Raw genomic sequence first — 26,658 nt, 5'->3', positions numbered from 1 at the left:
AGAGGCTGTCACTCTAGGCCTCCCAGGCAGCCTAATTTATATCTCTCCTTGAAAGGCCAAAGAGCTGAGTGTGAACTCCTAGAGGGCCGAGATCGTGTTTTAATCAACACCGAATCTTCCTAGCTAGAGGTTGCCCACCTTGCCTAACCTGTCCACAGGTGAGCAGTGTGTCGAGTGGGCATCACCCAACAGAGAGAGGGGAAGAGGCTCACAGGAACTTAGGGAACCACACAGAAGCCAGTGCACAGAATGGAGCCCATTGTCAAGCAGAGAGAAATGTATAGGTCAAATTATGGGGTTCTGGATGAAGGGGTGGGGTGGGGCCAACTGCACCTGCACACTAGATGATGTTAAGTCATGTGGGAGCCTTTAGTCACATGTGTAAATAACATGTAAGTCCTATAAGCAGTAAAGACTGACTGGAAGCCATATTTGTCAGAAGTTGGAACTTAATTGGTATAGCATGCTTCCAGTGACTCAGAGGTAACTTTGCAATGACAGTCTTCCATTTTCTCTACACCAGCCCGAGCCTTATAAAGGTGATGACTGACAACTCATGGCTTTAGGACACGAGGTCTGGGCATGGACAGGAGTCTAAGCTCTAGACTTATCTCCATCGATATCTTGAGCGAGTCACTTCAATTTCTTGATTTTTCTCTTTCTTTTCCTGTAAAATAGAAATATCCCTTAGAGCCCTAATCATCTGCATTTCTGCTATTCCCCAAAGGATGAAATGTGCTACTGCCTTACTCCAAGGTATGACCTGTAACTTTATATTTCAACTGGCAGGTTCTGGAGTGGATTGCATTGAAATTGTCAACCGCATAGGGCCAAAAGGAGCTCTAAAAAAAAAAAAAAAAAAAGTCGTCCTATGAATTTCTTCCTTGCTTGATATTTGAAAAAACATGCTAGGGCAGAGATGAGACTAAAAAAGAAATGCTCAGGAAAATTCACTGAACTTTTCCCCTTGGCCCTGTGCTTATTTTCATGTCTTACTGAGTTTCAATGTACAACCACGTTGTTAATGTTTTCTGTTTAGTAAACAGAACATCTGCAACCTCTGCTCCTGATGTTCTCAGTCAGCTTGGCTATTAGCTAACAGGGAACTAGTGTGAACTGCAGAACTCAAGGTCACTTTCACTGTTCTTTCATTAGCATTTCCATATAATTCAGTGTTAATATTCTCTCTGAAACCACAGCTGCTTTAAATATATCATTGCTTTCTCCCTGGGGCTCAGGACAAATAATACAGCCCACACCATATTGAGTCCTACGCTGGATTAGCACAATGGTTCATATTCGGTGAGCTGTGCTCTGGCGCTCAAAGAGTGACGTTCCTTTATACCTTCAAAAATAATCCTCCGATAAATTAGTCACCAGTCACTGCTGGCTGCTGAATGGCCTACTTTGGCATCTTGACTTGAGAGCTGGCTGCAGGAGTCTTTTGTAACCTGGGCTTTCTTCTGAGCTTCAGTATGGCCTAGGCTGAACAAGGCTGTGCTGGTTCTGAATTGTACACAAGAGGGACATCTCCAGAGGAAAGAGGGAGCTGCGTGGGGCCCTGCCTGTCAGTGGGGCTCTTGCTGCTCCCAGAGAGGATATTTTACAGTTATCCCTGTTTAGTTAATAACACTTGAAGAATGATGCATCGTGACCTCTGTAGCAGTTTCTTCTCCCCTTCCATTGTGGGCACTTTCTGCTCCAAACTTCCCCCCACCTCCACTCTCACTTAGAAGTAGTTGTCACTTTTTTACTCACTATATATTTTTCCTCTGAAGTGTTTTTGTTAGATAATTTATTTTCATATTTTTCTTTTACATGAACCTGTTTGCCGTTTTAACCTATTGGTTAAAAACTCCAAAGAATTAGGAATAAGAGTTGAATCCCTTTTCTAAGTCTTCCTTCATGTGATTTTTCCAGAGTCTTCAGGTTTCCACACCGGTCTACTAGGAGAAATTTATAAACAGCAATTCTCTCTCTCCCTTTCCTTCCATGTAAGCAGGCACATTGTTGATTATTTTCCTGAAATAGAAAATATAGTATTACAGACAAAATTGTAAAGATCTACAAGGAAGAAATATGCTGGTGATTTCAACTAATCCTTTGGGTAGAACATGTAAATGAACGTGACACAGGTTGTTAAAGAATATAAACAAAGCAAAATGCACAGCTCACCGGCTGCTGTGGACGGAGAGATTTGGGGGAAAGGGAGTAATGATGTGGCAACACAAGAAGTAAACAGAGGCAAAAGGTCTTGGACTGAGCAGGAAAGAAATATTAATGTAGCCTAGAACTTAAATTAGCTCTACCTAACCGTGGTTTCTTCCTGACTGCCAATGCAAAATTGCAAACGGCCAGCGAGAGTTTTTGGAGACTTTGATCCCTGATATGCAATCTAAAGATTGAAAGATTATAATTTCTCTCTAATTAAATCTCCTCTAACCTTGTATTGAGTACCTGCAAAGTGAGTAGGCAGGATTCAACCTGCTGTGTGTAGATTCCCAGGAAGGCAGGGAGAGACCTGTAAGATCATGATTTGCAGCAAAAGTTACTGAACCAAGGGCTGCGTGTTTGTGTAGTAAGAGAGATAGAGTCAAACATATCATGTGCATTTTTTCCTGAGATGCTGATGTTTACCTGAATACCCCTAAGAACGATTGCGATCTACCAAATTATGGGGAGCATCTGCATTGAAATGGACAGGTTCTTGTCAGAACCTACATACTGCAGCAATACTGCAAAGGAGGCAGCTGCAGGCACAAAATCATGCTATGATGGAGACCCCAGGCAGTGCATGGGTTCTCAGCATTTTCCCTTGGGGAGGAGGGACGCAGGGTTCTTCATGTTCTCCTGTTTGTCTTCCCTTTGGTCTTCAGGACATCGTTTGCTAAATATTTTCTGATGTTAGGGAATGTAAAGCTCTTTCGTTCAACCTGTTCACTTTGAGGAAATGGAAGCCTCACAGGGTTAAATCACCTCCTCAAGGTCACACAGCTCATTAGTAGCAGGGAAACACTCTGCTACTCTTCTGCCAGCTAGAGTGCTTTATACACTGGGTGAGTAATCCTTACTGACTTTGTGTTGCTTTCCTTGTATTCTTGCTGCAGTCCATGTGCTGCAAAGTGGAGATGAGGAAGAACTATGACTCTCCCCTGTGAAATATTTCTTTCCTGTGCAGAAAGAGGGAGTGAGCCTGGAGGAGTAGATGAAGCGGTCCCTCCCACAAGGGGGGTGATTTGAGCAGCACCAAAAATCACCATCTGTATTCATTTCTTAGTGCTGTCACCACAAGTTCCTGCAAACTAGGTGGCCTAAAACAACAGAGATTTATTCTCTCACAGTTCAGGAGGCTAGAAGTCGGAAATCAAAATGTCTGAAGACCCTAGGGAAGAATCCTTCCTGGCCTCTTCCAGCTTCTGGTGCTTTCCTGCACTCCTTGGCGTTCCTTGGCTTGTGGCTCCATCACTCTAGTTTCTGCCTCCATTGTTACACGGCCTCCTCCCTGTGTGTCTCTGTGTGTACTTTTCTGTCTCTTATAAAGACAGTCTCATTGGATTTAGAGCCCACCTGAGTCCAGTATGATATAATTTCAATCCTCACCTTGATTACATCTGCAAAGACCCTATTTCCAAGTGAGGTTACATCTTGAGGTTTTGGGTGGACATGAAATTTTCAACTCACTACATCATTCAACTCACTACACCCACTACGTCATTTATTCAGAAATAACAGCGAATAACTGGACACTCAATCTAAAGCATTCTATAAAAACGAGGAAATAATGTTTTTCTATTTATGAAACCTTGTGATGGTCTATTGCAAATCTGAAATTCTGAAGTTAAAATGCCCTAGCAAAAGGCTAGAAGGTAATATTAAGCACTCAATAAAGTTTTAGGGGAATAATATATTTTCAGAGTGTTTTTCTGTGCCAGCCATTGCATTCAGTGATTTATTTGGACTATTTTATTGAATCCTTTCAAAGTCCCTGTGAGGCCTGCACCATCATGGTCCCCACTTCACAAGTGAGGAAACTGAGGCCCAGCAGGACTGAACCTGCTGGCCAGTTTTACATTGCTGAGTGCTTAGTCTCTGTACTTCCTGCAGGACTCCACACCTCTGTGTGTCTCCCTGTAACCTACAAAGAAGAGGAGCTAGGACCACTGGATGCTGAAAATATCAGTAGTGGGGATTCCAGATCTGATGCAGCTGATGACTCGGGAGGAAGATATTGAGGTAAGAACTGATCTTGGGAGGCAGACTGCTTGGGTTCAATGCCTGCCTCCCCATCAATCACTGGATAGCTGCGTGTATTTGTTTCTTCTTACTGCTATTACAAATCATCAGAAACTTAGTGGCTTGACACAACACAAATGTATTATCTTAGAGTTCTGGAGTTCTAAAATAAAGTGTCAGCAAGGAGACATTTCTTCTGGAAGCTCTAAAAGAGAATCTGTTGCTTGCCTTTTGCAGCTCCTGGGGTCCACCTGCATTCCCTGGCTTGCGACCCCTTCCTCCCATCACTCCAGGCTCTGCTTCCATTGACACACTGATCCTCCTGCCTCCCTCTCATAAGAACCCTCCTGATTCCATCAGACCCACCTGAATAAGCCAGGATCATCTCCTCATCTCAAGAGCTTTAAGTGAATCACATTGGCAGTTTCTTTACCATGAAGGTGACACTTCACAGGTTCTGGAGATTAGAACATGGACCTCTTTGGGGGAGCATTATTCTGTCCACCATACTATATTATCAGGGGTTCATTTCTTAACCTCCTTAACTCTCACTTTCCTGCTCTAGAAAATGGGCAAATAATTATACCTCATATATTGAGCCATTGTGAGAATCAATGTGATGACCGTGTTTCCTGGAAAAGCAAAGGTAGCTGCTCCTCTTGTCTCTGTTGGTTAAGACTTGAGCCAAGAGCTGTTGTCGTGGACTAAGGTGACAGAATGGCCTTGGAATCTGGAGGAGATGAGTGTGGGGTTGATGGTCTCCACCCAGGACTGAAGTGAATGACAGGGGCCCCCATTGGGCAAGTAAGCAAAGCAATAGCAAGTGAGGTGCAACCACCTGGACCTGGAGAATTGGGACTTGGAAAAACATAGGGCTTTCCAACTCTACTCTACAACAAGACCATTTCCTCGCATGCCTAAAAGCTGTCTGGAGAGTCTATGAAAAGTTGAACGGAGCATCCATGCTGAGAGACTCCTTTGTGGAGTTCCCCCAAGAGGTTGGGAATAGCCACATGCAGGCCTAGAGGACAGTGTGGGGCCTGCCGGCCTCCAAGTAATGCTCCAAGTGGTGGTTTTGCCTGTGGGGCTGTTAGAAGCCTGAGAGACCTGAGTCTGATTTCTCTCACAAGTCTCTGACTTCTGTGGTTGAAGCAGAAATAAGTTCTGGGTACATGGACTCCATTGAATCAAATGGCCTGCAGTAGAACAGAACCCACTGGCTAATTTATTTCAATATAGAAATAGACTCAGAACTAACAGGATGTGCCCACCCTCACATCCCTTCCCATCGTCACCATCATCCTTGTGCAGTTCCTTTTACCTGTAAGTGACATGGGTAGTGTGATTTATGGAGGAGAAACTTCAGTCTCAAATTCTTACCTATCTCTCCATTTCCCCACCATGGGCTCCTGTGGGTTAAGGCTTCTGGTCTCTGGAAGAGCCTCACTAAAATGCAAATACCCTTGACAGAATAACACTGTTAGGCTCTGTGGGAAACTTTAAAGATCATGTCTTGCAATATCACTGTGTCACAGATGAGGAAACTGAGGAAGTGTGACGAGCTGGGGCCAATTATGAGGTTAGAGGAGACAGTCTCCATACAAGACCACCCTGTATTTCTGACACCAACTGCAAGGGCGGGGTTCCTAAACTGCCCTCAGATTCAATAATTTGCTAGAAAGACTCACAGAACTTATTTAAAGCTATTATACTGATGGCTGTGGTTTATTACAGGGCAGGAAAGGATACAGATCAGTGACAAAGGTCAAAGGAAGAGACACATAGGACAGAGCCCTGGAGGGTTTCAAATGTAAAGCTTCTGTTGTTCTCTTCCTATGGAGTCAGGACACATCATAGAGTGTTGCTAACCAGGGAAGCTTATCCAAATCTTGAGGTTTAGAGTTTTTATTGGGGCTCCATTACATGGACATGATTGACTGATAGCCCCTGTGCTGGGTCTCAGCGTCCAGCCTCCAGCCGCTCTGGCTGTGACCTAAAGCCTCCAGCCCAAATCAGGTCATTGGTCTTTCTGGCGTGACCAGCCCCGACTCTAAACAAAATCACTCCTGTAGGGATTACCTCCTAGAAGCCCAGGGCAAAGTCCAGACTTCTTTTGGGCAATGTTACATTCTATACTTGTTAAATTCTAAATTGTCCTGAGGAGTTGAAGGACCCAAGCAAGGTCACATGGCTCAGCGAAAATGTTTGAATTATTAAAACTCAGTGATTCTTCATAGCCTTTAATGCTCGGTACTGAATATGAAGCAATATAGCATAATGGTTAAGAGTCTGGGTTCTGGAATCAGACCACAGGGTCAGGCTACAGCTCTGCCATTTACTACACTGTGACCTTGGGTAAGTTCCCACACTCTTTGTGACTCAGTTTCCTTATTTATAAAAATGGGGCTAATAATAAAACTCTAACTCACAGAGTCAATATTTGTAAAACACTTAAAACAGTATCTAGCACATGTTATGTTGTCAATTATCTTAGTTTTTAATATCATTACACAGAAAAAAGTATGTAAATAAATCAGAAAGCAAAATTCACCCATAATCCTCTCCCTTTTCTCTTCCCACCTAATTGATGGCTGAGATGTTTCCAAACCTATTCTATTCATAAACAACCACAGGCAAATGGTATTGCACATTGTCTAATTTCATTTTTACCTGAGATTTTCATCAACAATTTATTATTTGTAAATGAATAAGAGCTTTTGAAGTCACGTAAATGTTGAATGAATGTGGAAAAGCTAAGCAACAAAATGGCTACATTGTTTTGGTTGCACAAGCATTAATCATGTGAGTAGCTGAAAGCCACCTGGGTTAGAGAGACTGAAAAAGTCCCTTTGATTTGTGTAAAATCACAATAACAAATGTTTGTCCTACACACAGTCCTGCTCCAGCTCTATGATTCTTTCATCACGTAAGAGAATAGTATTTTGTCAGGAAACACTGCTTTCCTAGTGTCAAAGAAGAAAAATAACCTTGTGGAAATTTCTGCTCACTTCAGTGTCAAATTTCCAGTTTTCTGATTGTGAAGCAACAGAATAATTGTTTTTAGCTATTATGTCTAGAACTGAAAAGAGTTGTGTTAAAAAAAAAAAAAAAGTGTGTTTAATTAAGGGAATATTTGATCAAGTTCCTACCATGTGCCAAACATTGGGTGATCAAACTGAGGGAAGCAAAGTCAAGGAAGACATCATATTGGGTGTCTGGGGTCCCCCAGCCTAGCAGGACTCAGAAATGTGTGGGGCATGGATGTTCAGCTCCGGGATACAGAGCTGCCTCAGAAGAACCATCTAGTTCTGACTGGGCTACGTACAAGTGGGGATACTTGAGCTTGCCTCTAATGATTTCTGTGGGCACGCTGGTGAGGGAGGGCACCTATTCTGTGTAAGATGAAACCACGGGACCACATGGCTATCAGAGATTGGTTATAGCAAGAAAGGATCACTGAGTCAAGGATGGCATGACATGTGGTCACCAACCAAGGAAAGGGGCCCCGTCATAAGAGTTTTCCTTCTCACTTAAGTGAGAGCAGTGAGTGTATGCCTCTTTAGATAGGGGTGGGGGTAGGGGGTGGAAGTGTCCTGGAACATTATACTCTGACAAAAATGATTCTTTCCTGTCCCTCCATTTTGAGTAGAGAGCTAATTGTGTAAGCTAATATCCTGCATTTATAAAAGTACTTCTTTCCTTTCAAGAGAGTTTTAGGGTCATCAGTAACATTTGAACTCAGAGCAACCTTATGGGAAAGAGGGGGGAAGGGTGACATTAAACCCAGTGAGGACAGTGGGACCTAGGGTGGCGGTGTGAAGCTAATAAGGCCACACTGGGGACGAATCATGATTTCCCTCATTTCTACTTTCATACTCTTAGTACTTCATCTCAGCTTTCTGGATTTTTCTTCTTTTTAACAGGCAAGAGTCTTTAAGTTGCAAGTCACGCTGGTACCATTTACATTTTAAGAGGCTTAAAGTTTTAATTTTCTTTTCCATTTCATTGGAATATTTAGAAAGTTGACCTGCTTTTATTACACCACATTCTGAACATATCCTACCACTTTGATCCTAACCCCTGCAGAGCTTGGGCAGGGCTGGACTTCCAGGGGCTTGGTAAAGATAGTGAGAGGTCCAGGCAGTTAAGAATGTTCCATCAAACAGAAGTGGGCCAAAGCCCTCACCTTGAGAGACCCCAGATGAATGAATTTGGATTACTGGATTCCAACAGCCCAAGGGCTCAAGGTTTACCTAACGTGCCCTCTGCAGCTTACGACGTTTGCTAGCTTCTGTCCCCCAAAGCATTATCAGAGGGCAACGACCTCCCCTGACCTCAGATTGCTGAACTGTGTTAGGCTGTATGTCACTGCATGCCATGGCTGACACGAGGGTATTTGCCAAATTTCCATCTGACTGCCGTCCTCATTAGAGTTCAGGAGGAACAGTTAGAGGCTCCATTCAAGTTTCCTAACTTATTTTGGTTTTACCCTTAAGCAACTGCTTCATTGGCTTATTTCCCTTGAGACCAAACATTTTCCTGTGGTGGGAGCAGAGGAAATGAATAGCTTCTGGAACATAGAACAACTGGGCAGGGGTTTTGGAAGGAAGTCTCCCTTTTCTAAGGTTCTTCTTGGAAGGGAATTTTTTGCTATTATCACCTCAGTGGGCCTCATTCCTGCATCCTAAACACTGCCTGAACCTCTGCTGACTTCCAAGTCTGTCCGTTAAAGGGGTGAAAGGCAAATTAGCAACAAACTGACATTTAAAAGAAGTGAAATCTCGACAGGTAGGTTAGCGCTCACAAGTTCAGGTAAAAATAGTGCACTGTCCCTGAGAAAGCTCAAAAACACGCACGTCCAGAGCATGTGGCTGTTTCTCAGTGGCAATTTCTTTGTCCTCTCCATCAAATTCTTTCCTCTTGAGTTTATAAGCATTAGGAATGTGCACAAAAGGGATTTTCATCTGTGAATTGTGATGACGTTCCTTCATTGAAGTGTTCTCTTGAGCGCTCTATTGTGAGAAATATACTAACCAGTTAAAGAGAGTCTATAGAATTTCTGTTTCAAGTAAAAATACTTGGTTTTTGGGGTGGCCGGTTAGCTCAGTTGGTTAGAGCGTGGTGCTGGTAGAACCAAGGTTGCTGGTTTGATCCCTGCAAGGGCCACTGTGAGCTGTGCCATCTTTAAAACAACAACAACCAAAAAAAAACTTGGTTTTCAATTTTCCTGCATCTGTTGACAACTGGTTACATATTGTCTCCTCTCTTAGAAAAATCATTATCTTGGTGGTGAATTCTAGGAACTTTTCATCCCTGCCTCTTCCTTTCTCTCTTTCATGTCAACTATGCTCATTAATTTATTCAAATATTCAACACGTATTGTTGACTCCCTTTACATCTTATAGATTCTGCCACGTGCTGGGTACGTAGTGGTAACCCCGGAACATGGTGCCTACCTCCATAGAATTTACAGTCTTGAAGCAGAGACAGGTACTTAAAAATGTTTATATAGACAGAAACACATGTGTATATTGTATGGATACACATACATGCATATAGATGCATATATACATATATGCTCACAAACTACAAATTGGGATCAATGATCCGAAGGAAAGGAAATAAGAGACCTCCTTGAAACTGGGGTGGCTGAGAATGGCTTTCCTAAAGAAGTGACTTGGGGGCTGAGACCTGAGGATGGGTAGGGCCTACAAAGTAGGAAAAAAGAATTCCAGGGAGAGGGAAGTGGCTATGTGAAGGCCCTCGGAGGGAGTGGCCTGTTTGAAAAACTGAAGGAAGTCCAGGGTGACTGACAGGAGTGAGCAGGAGCCACGTGGTCACGCGAGGACTCCGGAGTTGTACTAATTGAAGAGTTAAAGCAGGGCAGTGAGAGGAGCTGGGGGTTCAAAGGATCATTCTGCCTGTGGAGTGGAGAATTGATTTGAGGGAACCAAGAGAGGAGAAAGGTTTGCTATAAAAATGGAGCAATGGAGGGAGGAGGGTGAAGCATTCGAGTTCTAATTTGTTGGGGAAATTGACAGGACCTGTTGATACACTGGATATGGAAAACACAGAGAAGGAGGTTTAAAAAAATGACTCTTTCCCCTCTTACTTATGCCCCGACTGCTTAGTGAATTTCACTTCAGATGACCTTTCTCCTATGACTGTGCAACTTGTCTCATTTCCAGGCAGAAATAAGCTGAGCTAGTTTTTCCACTCTGCTCTGGGACCTTGACTGGGAGAGGCAAATCAACTCCACAGGAGGTTTCTCTGGCAGAATAAATACCTGGAGGGGGTTTTTAAACTCCAGATCTTATACAAATAGGGAAATAGTTTGGAAGAGACTAAAGCCACACTCTGTAATAGTGATTCTTTATAGGTTTTATATTATACGTGATGGATGATTAGAAACATAAAAGGAGTTCTGGTATAAATATCAATTCCTCTTCATTAAGGAATTGGCATAAACTCTTAATTAATGTCAGCAAGGGAACAGTTCTGGACTGGAAATTGTTTTCTCCTCCAGGTCTGGGGATATTTTTGTCTGTTTGATTGGTTGCACCATATTGACCTGCCCCAGGATATCTGGGTAGGAATGTTCATTTCTTGGTTTTAGACCTCTTAGGAGTGACTCCTTTCTCTTTGCTTCTGCAAGTATGTCAAGTGCACTGTGAATAATGGGTCTTTGCCAGCTCACTTCCATGGGAGGCTTTCTTTCTCTTCAAAATGATTTTTAAATTTCATGGTATATTTTGTTAGTAAATCATCATAATTAATAACAAATATAATAGCTTTACATATTGAATGCCAAGAACTACGCTTAGTGCATTTTAGACATATTCTCATAAGGTGGGTGTCACTGTCTGTCCTTCGTCCAAAGTCATGGTCGGGCAAGTGGTGGAGGTGGGATCTGGACCCAGGTGGGACTGGATTCAAAGCTGGAGCCCTTGGCCACCGCCTCAGATGGCTGAGGGAGGCTCCCGGCAACTGGGTAACCTGAGTCCTCTGGGCTGTGGCTCTCCGTGGTGGCCACTCTGTGGTGTGATCGCTAATCACCCGTGCTTTGACAAGGGGAGGGACATTCCTACCACCGGCGGAGGAAAAAGCAACTTCCTCCCAGGCACCCCAACTGGATTGAATCACTTCCAGTTCTAACATTCTGTGGGTTACTACCCGTCCTCCTTGATTTCCTTTTCAGTTTTCCTCAGTGACATTAACATAGGAATCCTGTTCTCCCACTTTGTCATTCCCTCTCCAAGGACGATTGAGTCATTATGGCTGATAGAAGAGTCAGTGATACAGTTTTACATATTAAAAGAAAAAAGTCTGTTCTGGACTTGGTTTTGCCATGTGATAATTGTTTCTTAATTTGTAATTATGAATATTATCTTAGATGAACCATTAACTGCTTCTTCAGTGGCTGGTGCAAAGATAAGTAATCTGTTAGTCAGTGTTGAATCCTAACTAAGGGAGGGGGTAAGCATTCATTCACTCACCAAATATGTATTCAGGGCCCTGTGTTCCCTGCTCTGTGCCAGGAGCTGGTATGCAAAGACGACGCTGAGGTTAGAACATCCCGAGTCAGCCAACTTGAATTTGAATCTTCTCTACACCACTACACTCGTTGTGAAGCTTGGAAATTTTCTCATCCAACGATTAGGGCTAATCAAAGGCCTCTGTCATAGGATTGCTAGGAGGGTTGAACGGGAATGCATATGAGGTCCGTAGCACAGAGCCTGGGACAGTGTCAGCGCTCAGTAAGTGTGTCCTGTTATTATTATGGGAAGGAAAACAAGGGGAGATGCACTACACCCCCAATGTAATTTATTTCAACGAGCACACGTGTACATGCACACACACATTTGTACATGGGAGATAGTGATTTTTAATGCTAGAGGCAAGAAGGGTGAATATTTGGTCTAAAATTACTTTTATAAAACGAAACAGTACAGCTTCTATATAACACAAACTGCGGGAAGTAAAACTTAGCACTATTTGTGACGTTGGGGATGTGCAGGAGCGAGCAGGGGTCCTCAGAGTGGAAGCAGGAGAGGGGAGCAGGTGGCGGGAGAATTTCTGGAGACGAAAATTTCAGTTTGTCAGAAGGGATGACTGGGTAACAAATAAGCGAACTTGAGCCAAAGGCTCTGTCTCCCTGGTATGTGAACCTAAGAAGAAAGGCAGATGCAGTTTCAATGTAAATTTAAAAAAAAAAATTATTTTAATTGGGGAATATTAGGGAACAGTGTGTTTCTCCAGGGCCCATCAGCTCCAAGTCGTTGTCCTTCAATCCAGCTGTGGAGGGTGCAGTTCAGCTCTAAGTCCAGTTGCCATTTTCAATCTTTAGTTGTTTGCAATCTTTAGTTGCAGGGGACGCAGCCCACCATCCCTTCTGGGAACTGGCAACCTTGTTGTTGAGAGCTCGGGCTCTAACCAACTGAGCCATCCGGCCGCCCCCTCTGGCAGCTCAACAGCAGCTCGTTGTCTTCAATCTAGTTGCAGAGGGCACAGCTCACGGGCCCATGTGGGAATCGAACCCACAACCCTGTTGTTCAGAGCTCATGCTCTAACCAACTGAGCCACCCACCCACCCCTCGATGTAAATTTAGACAGTGTGGCAGCCAGGCATTAACTAGATTTTCAGAGTGCAGACAAATATGGCCCGGTGATGTGTGGACAGAGAAGAGGGCTGGACAGGGCCAGGCCTGGGACCTATTGCCGTGGCAGTGACACTGCTTGGTGCCAGTCCAGCGGCTGGTGTCAGGCTGAGGTTTGCCATGGAGTCCAGGACAGAGAGGCTGAAGGATACAAATGTGGGCCAGAGTCCTGGTAGCACTTAGCATGGGCTGAGTGGGTGGGCCTGCCCCCAGAGGTCAGGTCGTTCCAACAGGCAGGCAGAGCATGACAGCAGAAAATGTGGAGATACTCAAAGTCCAGCCAGACTGGCATCAGCAGGGAGCAGGGTCCTGATCTCTGGGCTTGGGCTCAGAGAAGGGGACTGACCAGAGCAAGGCAGGTCTTGTTTACGGACCTTATCTTGTTTACGGACCTTGAATTCCAGCCCCTCGGAAGCTCAGGTCTATGTGGCAGGTTTCAGGGCCCAGAACCTATCACAGACACCTCAAAGCACCCCAACACCTCTGTTTAACTGCTTCCTAGACTGAAGGGAGGACTGGGCTGCAAGCAAGGGACAGATGTCACTTGCTCTGAGGAATGGAGAGAGAGGAGCAGACGCTGAGAAACCCAGAATTCCTTCCAGAGTCGGCACAAACAACTGCTACTCTCTTCTCATCTTCCTGTTTTCTAGTTATGTGTAGTTACTACTAGTATGCCATATTGCTTTACCTAGTAAAATACAAAAAAATCTAATAGATGCTATTAAAACTATATCCTGCGTCTACTAACCATATGCTCTGTAATGTCCAGGGCAGCCCCAAGCTGCAATTGACTTTATTGTTTTCAATACATGGAAGTCCTAAAACCAACTTTATTTTTTTAAAAATAATTGTTATATGTTCTTTCCTGTGAATCGGCAAATTAAAGACAATCCTTTGCGCTTCACATTTTCTACTTTTTGGTTTGGAAAGCAGTTCCTGTATTGCAGAGTCTTCCAAAAGAGTACTGTTGTTGGGTTGGGAAAGTGGTCACATGGGGGACATGTTTTCCTAATGAAAAATGCATTCCAACTTTGAAAACAGCCACACAGGAAGTTCCTTCCAGGCAAGATCTCTTTGGAATACACCATAGTGCTGTGCACAGAACTTTCTGTAAAATGGTGCTCAATAGATGTCAAATGTGACTGAGAACCTGGAAGGCTTTTAGAGCAATACCTCCCCAAACCGAAGACACTGTGTTCAGGCTACATTACCCTTGAAATCAAAACAGGACCAACCCTGCCCAAGGCGGAGCAACTAGCCATAGATATTTGGCCTTGCATGCCTATCCAGTTTCAGTCTCTCCCTTCCTTTGAACAGCATCCCGTTTTGAGAGTGTAGGGGAGGAACAAACTTTCCTCCACCCTCAAGGTTCTTCTGGCTGGGCTAACAATCAAATAGACATGACACAGATTAGCAAGAGAAAATAACCAAATTTAGTACCTACACATGTATAGGAACTCCACGTACAGGAGAGAGTCAGAGACCCCACATGCACGAGAGGTTGAGAGATAGAAAGAGAACGTGGGTATATGAGACAGTCTGAGCTAGGGGTGAGGTAAGGTACCTTGGAGGCTTCAAAGGGTTGTTGCAGGATGATACAAAGAGTAGAGGTTTAGTAAATAGAAGTTTGCTTTGCTCTAAAGATAGTTCAAAAGAGGTTATCTCTGATCATCTCTTACGGGCAACGACCCTAATTCAAGTTCTTCTGGGTAGTTAAAGGAGGGACAGAAGTTTCTCTTGAGCCAGCGGCTAAAGTTGCCTTTAGCTCAAAACAATCTCCGTACCACAGAGGTACATCTTGGGGTGACTCATTCTGAACCCCAATAAGAGGGCAGGTTCCCCTTAATATCTTCAAATACTGAGGGTGCCAAAAAATGTATACAAATTTGGTCAGTGGTGCTCAAGCAGTCGTTAGCTGTAATCAGAAGTGTCTGGACCCTGATGGGAACCACTTTGAGCACCTCTTGTAATTGCAGAAGTCAAACGTGACTTGTATTCATCTGTTGTTATCGGTATATATTGAGTATTAAAATTTTAATCGTTTTTTCCTTCCTTAACATGTATGTACATGTTTTTGGCACCCTGTGTATTTGCCCAGCCTCACCTCCATCAGGGAAGTGTCAGCTACGGAAATGTGACCAAGTCAATTTATCATCCTCACTTTTCTCTCAGCCCCCAGAATCTCCTCTCTCCCCATATTCTCCATATAGTGAGTGTCCCAGCCATCACCCCGGGTGTCCAAGTCAGACATCATGAAGTCATCCTGCTGCAAGGAAAAATGTGTGCTTCTGTGGAAGACTATGCATTGTCTAGAGGACTCCAAAATGAGTGCTCTGATTTCATGGGGACTGTCGTACAGCTCTGTAAGGTGTATGTAACTGGTAAAATGCAAAATAATGCTTAGCTATAGGTGTGCAAATTCCATTCTGTCTTTCTAGAGGTTCAGTTGAATTCTCTCCCCCAATATGGAAGAAGCTAGTTGTGCTTCCTTTTGCACATTCATTGCAATAGGCCTCATCTATAAATGTGTCTTTTTTCAAGTTATAACATCTGCCTGATTCCTCCTTTACAAGTAAAATAAAATCTTCAACATGTGTTCGTTTTATATCTTTATGAGTCATGATTTCACCTTTTTCCTTTTTTGGAAATTATCTTTCAACACTGCCTTTTTTCATTCGTAGCTTCTCATCCTTAATTTTGTTCACTCTGTTCTCTCTCTTTAAATGTCCCCCTAACTAGTCTCTTTCCCTGCAACCCCATTGAGGCTCTCCCAGTTTAGTCACTGTCATTTTTCACATACAAGTAGATAACTGCAACAGGCTTCTAACTGATACCCCATCTCCAACATAGTGCCTCCACCCCTCCCCACATTCTGTTCTACACACTGTAGCTCCTAAAACTGCAAGGCCCATGCTATCCCTTTACTGCTTAGAACTCCTCAAAGGCTTTGCATCACCTTAGACCAGGGGTGTCCAAACTTTTTTCAATGTTTTTCACCAAGGGCCATATGCAGTAAAACACACAAACAGCCGGGTCACTCACTCGAGGTGAAATACGTATTGCCTCACCTGGTTTATTTAAGTAAACTAAATATATTTTTGGAATTTGCTGCGGGCCAATTAACAATGGATCATGGGCCGCAGTTTGGACACCCCTGCCTTAGACCATTGGCCATGTTAAGAAGTTGGGCCTTTAAGATACATTGTGAGCTGGGCCTTCTCATAGCTCTCTCACTCTCTTTCCTGAAGGCTGATCACAGTTTCTTTTAATACCTTTTAATGCCTTACTGACTTCTGGGCCTTCTCTTGTGCTTTTTCCTGTCTGCCTGTCTTCCCCATCCACCTTCACTGGGCTAGTTCCTGGCTACCTATTATGTCTCAGCTTAGATGTGTAAGGGAGGAAACAAATATTTTCCCCCTCTACCCTCCTCGGTTCAATGTCTAGGGCCTGCGAATCAAACTGGGGGAAAAAAAAAAAAAGCGAGAGAGATTAACAAGAGAAAAACAATTTTAATTATATATACTTTGCATGGGAGTTTTACAAAGAAAATGGGTCTCAAGGAAATGACCAGATGATTGAGGCTTATATACCATTTTAGACTAAACAAAGGAAAAGAGGTTTTGGGCTGCTGGCTGGGAAGGCAAGTAAGGAAGAGAGGAGGGGAAGACATGTATGGCAAATAGGGATTGTCTCGTGATGCACATAAGAGTTTCTCCAATGATGGATTGTCTCCAGAGAGCTCTCTCCTGGTATACAGACGTCTTTACAAATGGAAATTTTCTTTATACATGTAAATTTCCCTTTACAAAAGGGGAAATAAATAGTACTTTATTTTTAGCACTTGGGGGAGGTAAAAAGCTTTTTCTACATCTACTGGTTCTCAATTACCTTTAGTTCAAAATAAGCCATATGCCGGAGTCATACTCTGGAACGGAGTATTCAGATGTCACTTTCGATGGAAGCTTTGTGCATTGTCTCCCCTGTTCTTTCTCTGTGATAGAGTATCTGACACTGTGGGGCTACACTCTTTATCCCCTAGAAGCCTGTAATCTCCTTGGTGACATGGATGAGCTTCTTAACTCTCACAGCTGCTAGGCCCAGTGCAATAAATACCCCAATAAACATTTACTAGAGGCATATGACCTGGGGCCTGGGGATTGAGTGTGGCCCAGGAATGTGGTGGTAAGACTTTTTCTACTGGGATTTTGCAATCATCATTAAATTGTAGAGCTGGACAGCATCCAGAGATCATCTTCCAATCTTACCTTTTTAACAGAGAGCTTGATCTAAGTCCTTGGAGCACACAGCGGGTATTGCAGCTTGACTCTGAAGGTAGAACTAAAGTGGCCTGAGTTGTAGAGTCTTGCTACTCTAAGCGTGGTCTGTGGGACCAGCGGCATTGATATTCCCTGGGAGCTTGTTAGAAATGCAGAATCCCAGGCCCCACTTCAGACTTCCTGAGTCAGAATCTGCATTTCAATAAGATGCCCGGTGATTTGAATGCACAGTAGGGTTTGAGAAGCACTGTCTGAGGGTTCCACATTTACCAGTGATTTTGGATGAATTACTTAACTACACAGACACATCTACAGCTATAAAGTGAGGTTCTTACTTTATACACCTAAGAGGACAGTTATGGAGATTAAGAGTTAATATACACAAAGCTTAGAATAATGGCATTTAGTAAGACCTTGACAAATATTAGCTCTTAGTAATAGGACACAGACCCAAGAGTAGGACAAGTCGTTGGGTGTTAGACACACGTCTGAAGAACCAGCATGCAGATAGGTGCATTCTTGTGAGCCAAAGCTTGAAAATCCACTTTGGAGATTTTTTTCGAGGAGTTCATTTTACTAGCGTGTGATCTCTTACTTAGGAAAGATTTGTCTATTTGTGGTCATCTTCAAACAAAGATTTATGACTACAGCAGGTCATCTGGCCTTTTTGTGACTTGTTCTATATGTAAGTCTATAATGTGCATTTCTTTCTGATTGCTCTCAGCTAATGCCTCCTGGTTTTGCCTGCCTTAGCTTTGTCTCTCTTCCCTCTCTGTTTCCTCTCTCTTGCTTCTCTGTCCCCAATATTGCCCCCTCCCTGGCCCCACCCATCTCACCAGATAGTCATGTGTCCCACTGGGCCTTCCATTTCTGGTCTTTTCCGTGTGAACTGAGATGAAAGCCTTCAGACTAGTACAGGCTACCTCAGTAGTGAGGAGAAGCCAGACCAGACTTGAGTGGGAGTTTTCTGTCCCCTTATGCTTTTGTTTCACCAAACTGTTGTGCAGCGTGGCTCTGAGTGTAGACACAAGCTGACTTTGAATCATGATGAAGCCACATTGCCCTCCGCAGCTGAGTGGAAGTGTGAAGCCCTAGACTTGCCTACAAGCGTTTACCGAAGCGCCTCATAATGTCGGTCGCTGAGCTAGATCTGGGAATACAGTGACGTATGTCCCAGATCATGCCTTTGCAGCGCTTGCTCCAATATCTGTGGGCTTATGTGCTGCTCTAAGAAGCCTAGAACAGGTCCTTGGATGGAAAGTCTATGCTATAAAATAACGTGGAAAAACTGGTGGTCCTACCACTTAATCTCTTGATATGTATCCTTCCTTTTGACTAACTTCATGTATGGTAAGTCTATCACCTATTTGTCTATTTGCCATTATTAGGAAGAGAAAACTTTTTCTCTGCTGTTCTAGGTTTTCTGGCGGGGCTAATAATCAAATTAACATAAGACAGATTAACAGGAGAAAAAAACAGTTTAATTGTGCATATATGGGGGCTGCATAAAGACAGTGAGACCCCAGGACAATTTGGGCAGTTAAGGTTTATCTGCTATTTTGAGCTAAAGAATGGAATAGAGGCCTGGAGCGTCAAAGGGGAGGAGGGTAAGTCACAGGATATGTTCTGAGAAACGTGTTGTTCAGTGATTTCGTCATTGTGCAAACATCATAGAGCGTGCTTATATAAGCCTAGATGCTACGGCCTACTATATGCCTGGGCTATGTGGTATAGCCTATTGCTCTCAGGTTACAAGGCTGTACAGCATGTCACTGTACTATACTGAATGGGTGATTGTAACACAATGGTATTTGTGTATCTAAACATGGAAAAGGAATAGTAAAAATATGATATAAAATATTTTTAAAATGATACACCTGTATACAGCACCACCGTGAATGGAGCTTGCAGGACTGGAAATTGCTCTGGGTGAGTCAGTGAGTGAGTGGGGAGTGAATGTGAAAGCCCAGGACACTTGTGTGCACTACTGCACACTTTATAAGCACTGTCCCCAAAGCCCTGTCCCTGCTTCCTTCCGATAGGGTCAGAAATAGAACATGGAAGCTGTCAGTGCTGCTCCCTGAACAGAGGTGCAGGCTGGATTGATTGGAAATATGGAGGAGAAACTGGCTGGGTAAGGCAGGGATCCCCACACCTCCGGAGTGTCAGGAGGGAGTGAAAGGTGGCCTGAGGTCCAGCAGGAAGACGAGTAAGAAATCAAGGTGGTGAGATAAAGGAGCATAGGGGATTGTCATGGCAACGTGGTTTGGGCTGTCGCATGTTGGAGCAGTGGTCAGATTAAGGAACTTGGTGGGATTCATATAAAAGAGGGAGGGTATAGAACTGAAGACTCAATATTTTGACTTTGGTTATTTGTTTTTGGTTTTATTGACTCTGTCTGGCACAAAGGGCTTTCTCTGTCATTGAACTAATGGGAGAAAAATCTTATCTATGCTTTACATCCTTACAACCTGGAAATATTTCCCAAGTACAGGGACAGGCTGGCTCCACACCACCACAGAGAGCTCTCGCTAAAGTGGAAGTGGCACTTCATACTTGTTAAGGTAACTCCTGGGGACCTGTGTCCTTGTACAGGGTCTTAGGTCCTCAGCAAAGAATGCATGGCAGTGTACTGTGAAGACCATCGAGCTAACTTGGGAGGACGGTGGCGCCCTCTGAGCATGTAGGGCTGGGTGTGTATGGGGGGCGCCTCAGTGCTGAAACATCAGTGAGAGGAAATCTATTGCCAAGCCCCGCAGATATTGCTCTCGTTAGAGAAAAACTTCCTCCTAACCACATATCCTTCCAGTTCTTACAAGAAATTCAGCTCCGTTATAATCTGCCATACAGACAGGTCTTTTGGGTAAGAAGTTGTTTCTCTTTCTGGGCCAGGCCCCCTCGCTAAATTGTCTGGGTGCTTAAGAGAGGGATAAAGGTTTTTCTTGATTCTGCTGAGTCTTGATTGCCCTCAGGTCACAATAATCTGCATGCAAAAGTGGCACGTTTTGGAGAGGCTCGTTCTAAACCCCTTCACCTATCTATCTTCATAATTTTTTTTTACATTATTGAAATTATTACCATGTATATCTTATTCCACAATTTGATTATTTCATTTAACAATATATCGCAGGCGTTCTTCAAGTCAGTATTTACGATGACACTCCATTCTTCTTATGGGGCACTGAATATTGGTTGAATGGACATGCCATAATGGATTTGATGACCCTCCTTGTACGTGTATGTGTGTGTGCTTATGTATACAAGCATTACACTAGCACAAGTTTCCAGATGTGGGCTTATTAGGTTACTAGGTACATATGTTAAAGTCTAAAAGACATTGCAAAAATGCCTCCCAAAAAACTTCTGTACCAATTTATATGCCTATTAACAGTCTATAAAAAGTCCAGTTTTCCCCCACACACTTAAACTCTTTTTTTAAATCAGTGTGAGAAGAAAAACATTATATTTTAGATGTTTATTTCTTTAATAGGTTGACTATTTTTCCACATATTATTTTGACATTTATATTTCTTCTATGAATTCTCTGTACCTAACCCCCAAACTTTTTTTCCCCTGTTTTTTGTTTGTTTTTTTGTTTTTTAACTATTTGGGTATTTCTTAGGTTTTTACAAAGCCTTTGAATAGTAAGGCCACTGACCTAATGTCCTATACATGATACAATATCTTTTCCCAGTCTATCTTTTGTATTTTAATTTGATTTTGTTTGCCTTGTATTTGTTGTTGCCAGGCAGACGCTTTTTAAACATCATTATATATTCTACACATTTTCCTTTATAGCTTCTGAATTTCAGGTCTTGTTTGTGAAGTCTTCCTCCCCACCCCAAGATTATCAAGCCTAATACAGAACCTTAAATTTCATGTATATAGGGATGGTTTAGTTTGGTTCAGTAGTAATATTTTATTTAAAAAATACAGCCACCAAGTGACTTGAATTAATGGGCAATCCATACTTGTTAAACTGTTGAAAGACAGCCTCTAAAAAGAGGTTTATTGGGGGCCGGCCCGGTGGCTCAGGTGGTTAGAGCTCCATTCTCCTAACTCCGAAGGCTGCCGGTTCGATTCCCACATGGGCCAGTGGGCTCTCAACCACAAGGTTGCCAGTTCAATCCCTCAACTCCCACAAGGGATGGTGGGCAGTGCCCCCTGCAACTAAAATTGAACACGGCACTTTGAAAGGTTGCTGGGTCGACTCCTGCAAGGGATGGTAGGCTGTGCCCCCTGCAACTAGAAAACGGCAACTGGACCTGGAGCTGAGCTGAGCCCTCCACAACTAAGACTGAAAGGACAACAACTTGACTTGGAAAAAACAGGCCTGGGAGTACACACTGTTCCCCAATAAAGTCCTGTTCCCCTTCCCCAATAAAATCTTTAAAAAAACAAAACAAACAAACAAAAAAATAAATAAATAAAATAAAAAGAGGTTTATTTACCAAAACATGTACATTAGATTGAGTTCTCCAGACTTGCAGTAGGTCTGAAGTATTCTCATTCACGTCATTTAATCTTTTTCAAGAGAGAGAACTTAAAAAAACACATTATTTTAAAATCTTAATTTGCAAAGGGTATATAGATGGAGTCTTCTTTATTTTCTTGGTGTGAAGTAGATATGGAGCTTCTTTCATGAGGGCTTCTATGTCTGTCACATCCCCACAGCACATCTAGTGTAGGGTTTGTGTAATGAGTGTGCTCAAACGTGTGGCCTGGAAAGCCAGGTGCTGTGTGTTCAGGGACTCTCAGGGAAGGTACGGTGAGATGCAATGAGATGGCACAGTTTAGGGAAGTAAAAATGAATGATGGATGGAACTGGCTCATTTTAGAAACCATATCCTGGACAGAATCAGACTCCTCAGTACCTGCTTCTGCTGCTCCAGCCCTGCCCCTTGCAGAAGCTGCCTTCTGCCAGCCTGCCTAAACTTTCCCCTCAATGTCGTCCAGCTTTGGCAACAAAAGTGCCTTTTTAAAGCAAAGACCTTTTGAATATTTCATGGCTTTCTTCCTTGGATATTCTAAAGGGTTCAAAGGAACCCAATGAGAGAATAGAGTTTCAGAAGACCTAACATGGCCTGCTGCATCCATCCATCCACCATCCATCCATCCATCCATCCATCCATCCATCCATCCATCCATCCACCATCCATCCACCATCCATCCATCCACCATCCATCCATCCATCCATCCATCCACCATCCATCCATCCATCCATCCATCCATCCATCCATCCACCATCCATCCATCCACCATCCATCCATCCATCCATCCACCATTCATCCATCCATCCATCCATCCATCCATCCATCCACCATCCATCCACCATCCATCCATCCACCATCTATCCATCCATCCACCATCCATCCATCCATCCATCCATCCATCCATCCATCCACCATCCATCCACCATCCATCCATCCACCATCCATCCATCCATCCATCCATCCACCATCCATCCATCCATCCATCCATCCATCCATCCATCCACCATCCATCCATCCACCATCCATCCATCCACCATTCATCCATCCATCCATCCATCCATCCATCCATCCATCCATCCATCCACCATCCATCCACCATCCATCCATCCACCATCTATCCATCCATCCACCATCCATCCATCCATCCATCCATCCATCCATCCATCCACCATCCATCCACCATCCATCCATCCACCATCCATCCATCCATCCATCCACCATCCATCCATCCATCCATCCATCCATCCATCCATCCATCCACCATCCATCCACCATCCATCCATCCACCATCCATCCATCCATCCATCCATCCACCATCCATCCATCCATCCATCCATCCATCCATCCACCATCCATCCATCCACCATCCATCCATCCATCCATCCACCATTCATCCATCCATCCATCCATCCATCCATCCATCCATCCATCCATCCACCATCCATCCACCATCCATCCATCCACCATCTATCCATCCATCCACCATCCATCCATCCATCCATCCATCCATCCATCCATCCACCATCCATCCATCCACCATCTATCCATCCATCCACCATCCATCCATCCATCCATCCATCCATCCATCCATCCACCATCCATCCACCATCCATCCATCCACCATCCATCCATCCATCCATCCATCCACCATCCATCCATCCATCCATCCATCCATCCATCCATCCACCATCCATCCATCCACCATCCATCCATCCATCCATCCACCATTCATCCATCCATCCATCCATCCATCCATCCACCATCCATCCACCATCCATCCATCCACCATCTATCCATCCATCCACCATCCATCCATCCATCCATCCATCCATCCATCCATCCACCATCCATCCACCATCCATCCATCCACCATCCATCCATCCATCCATCCACCATCCATCCATCCATCCATCCATCCATCCATCCACCATCCATCCATCCACCATCCATCCATCCATCCACCATCTATCTGTGCATCCACATACCCATACATATCACACAATAATACCATTTTGCTAGAACATGTACAAACAAAAAGATACACAGTAAACAGATTAGAATGACTATGCAGGGAAATGAATGACATTTGGAGATAAAGAGAATAAAGCAACGGTGTGTCACTGAGAGGACAAAGATGATAATGTGCCATGAAATGAGGAACATAACTAACTGAAACCTTTACACATAAGTCCAAGACAGTAAAAATGAAAGGGAAGGCAGAGAAAACCCATTTTTAAGCCGCGACTCGTTTCTGGTCCTGCCCTGTCCCCCCCTACAATGCCTGCTGCCATTTGGAAGACTAGTTTGTCTTCCTTTCCCCTTAGGATTCCTCCCCGCTGCCCACTCCCTTTGCCCCCAACAAAGAAATCCACGCTGGGGGGATGTGGAGGTGGATAAGTCTGGTGGCCAAAGGAAGAGATGACAGGAATGAAGCAGCCTTGTAGCTTTTCTCGCCTTCCCACCATCAGCCAGCTCTAAGGCCTTGGGCCTCAGCTTCCTCTTCAGGAAAGCACAGGAGTTCATCTTTTCCATGGTCACCTTCTCTGAAATTCATCCTCCACTTGATCAACTGTCCCCAGGCCAGCCAGACACCCAGGCCCCTGAGAACTGCTGCCCAGTTAGTAACGTGAGCTGCTGATGGGAACCACCCTCATTTGCAGGTGGAAAGAGTGGACAGGTTGTCCTTTAAAAGGTGACGTCAATTGGTCTAAAACCCAGGCAAGAAACCAAGGGAGGTTAATTTTTCTCAGGAAGCTGCCACTTAGACAGCTTCTACCTTCTCTTTGGCATTTCAGCATGTCCAATGCCAGCTGAGACCAGTTGGTACAGAAAGAGGGAATTTATCAAAGGGAGTTGTCAACTTTTAAAACTCCAAACAAAACTCAGAGAAGGTTGAGCCGAAGGTTGCAGGCTGGGAAGAGCAGAGTGAAAGGCCTGTTTGTTTTCACTCAATTTAAATACTTGGCTTCTTTTAAGCAAATACGACTAATGCCACTTGCCAGAAATCTGCTTTAACAGCACATGCGTGTGAGACTCAGCCGAAGGGCTGTACTGGTTCGGCTGACAACTCTTCTAAGAGCAATTTCCCTCGTCAGGATGTGTGAGAGAAGTCTGTTCTCCATCATTTATATTACAGCGGGTACTCTTACCATACTGTTTTACTTAGGAAATAAGGAGCGGGCAGTCCTTTAATTAAACAACTTGGATTGTTGGTGGCGGGTGACTATTGCACGTGGAACCCTCATGGAGGAGCCTCTCCCCTGTGCAGGGGGCTCAGCAGTGTGGCCTGTAGAGTTTACCAGTTTGAACCTGCAAAGCCCCTAGGCTCCAGTCACCTCAGTGAAAGGCCACGTGCTGTGCCTTTCACTGATTCAGAGATTAGAGGCACAGTTTCTCATGGAAATTTCCAGGTGACAAATGCCCCTTGGGAGGGCACCCCTTTTTCTTTCTTCATCAGCACTCAGATTCTAAATAACAAACAAGCAACATTAGCATGAGGGGAAAAGAAATAAATTAAGAAACTCAAACTCCATTTCCCAATTTACTTCAGTAAATACATCAGCACTTGTTGGGTTTTTTTGCCATTTCCTAAATGGCAAGAAAACAAACAAAACAAAACAAAAAGCAGGAAAAAAGTGAAAAAAAATGTATCATTTGGGGGAAATAAACCTATTACATATGTGTTGGTTTTAACTAACATCAATTTAACAGTCATCAATGCTACCGGAAAACATAAAAGATTCATATATAATAGCACATTTAAGCAAGAATATAACAAAACTTACCATTTGTTTACAGTGACCTGACATGAATCCTACATATGCTGGTACATGAGGGGATGACCTAAGAACTGTATTGGCTGGGATATTCACCAATTGAGACACACAATTTTTTTCCCCCTTCTTCCACCCCCCCCCCCCCCCACACACACACACACTCTGGTGCAAGCCGTTGTTTCTCAGTCTAGTCGTGTAGGACACAGTTCCCTGGCCCATGCTGGTATTATGAGCCTTGCGCTCCCTCCGGCTGAGGCAGTCGGTCACCTGTCGTTGGTCAGTCAGCCGCTCACAGCAGCCCACGGCAGCACACGGTAGCCCACAGCAGCTCTCAGCAGCCCACGGCAGCTCACACCAAACTCCAGCTGTTCACAGCAGCCCAGCTCCAGGGAGAGCTGTCGTTCACAATCTTAGCTATAGAGGGCATAACTTACTGGCCCATATCAGAATCAAACCAGTGACCTTGGCATTAGGAGCACGGCACTCCAACCACCTGAACCACCGGGCCAGCCCAAGACCCAACAATTTTCAGGAAGTGTAAGAAGTCCTGCAGACACAGCAGCCTTTAGAGAGACTTTAAACAGCATTCCACAAGCCAGCAGAATGGCTGTGCAACCTGGGTTGAGATGCAAAGAACCAAGTAGGGCAGACTGCCAGAAGTGTGCACGCACGCACACAAACATCCTGCACACTTGGCATAGCTAGGCAGTAGTGTGTTCACCTCAGTGAAACTCCCTCAGTATTATGAATGATTTCTCCATGAAAACTGTGTGGGGGAGAAAAAAAATTTCCCTTCTACCTTTCTAGGTTCTTTGGCTTGTCTAATAATTAAGTTAACACAACACAGATTAACATGAGAAAAATAAATTACATGCATACAGAGACCCCACAAAGATAATGAGACCCTAGGATAAGTCCAGCAGTTGAGGCTTATATGCCATCCTGAGATAAGGAATGGGATAAGGCCCCAGGGCCTCAAAGAGGAGAAGGGTAATTCACAGAGTGATAAGAAAAGCCAATGTTTAATAATTAGATGTTTGTATAGATAGGTCATTCAGATAAAGTTATCTTATCTCTGGTAATAGATCTTTTTCTAGACCAAGTTACCCATCTAAATTCTTGTAGGCAGCCAAGGGAGAGATAAAGTTTTTCTTGAGTCTTTCTTGATTGTCTTCAACTCAAAATTATCCACATGCTAAAGTGACACATTTTAGGGAGGCTC

General features: G+C 43.9%; 1 protein-coding gene across 2 annotated transcripts in view; it reads left to right on the top strand.

Moving 5' to 3' along the window:
- LOC109446175 (uncharacterized) overlaps positions 1 to 26,658 on the top strand; it is a 797,309-nt gene that overhangs the window by 85,105 nt on the left and 685,546 nt on the right. Inside the window, exon 3 of one of the 2 annotated variants that reach the window (XM_088798027.1) lies at positions 4,105 to 4,233. In XM_088798027.1, the coding sequence (XP_088654153.1) occupies positions 4,165 to 4,233 (69 nt within the window). In that variant the 5' untranslated portion in view covers positions 4,105 to 4,164. Of the gene's footprint in view, positions 1 to 4,104; positions 4,234 to 10,083; positions 10,200 to 26,658 lie in introns of those variants that run through there. The other variant, XR_012498724.2, reaches the window with a different exon arrangement.

This window comes from Rhinolophus sinicus, chromosome 4, assembly GCF_057876585.1.
Source record: "Rhinolophus sinicus isolate RSI-liver-muscle chromosome 4, RSI-T2T, whole genome shotgun sequence".
In the NCBI taxonomy this organism is placed as follows: domain Eukaryota; kingdom Metazoa; phylum Chordata; class Mammalia; order Chiroptera; family Rhinolophidae; genus Rhinolophus; species Rhinolophus sinicus.
This window is presented reverse-complemented; position numbering and strand designations above follow the sequence as displayed.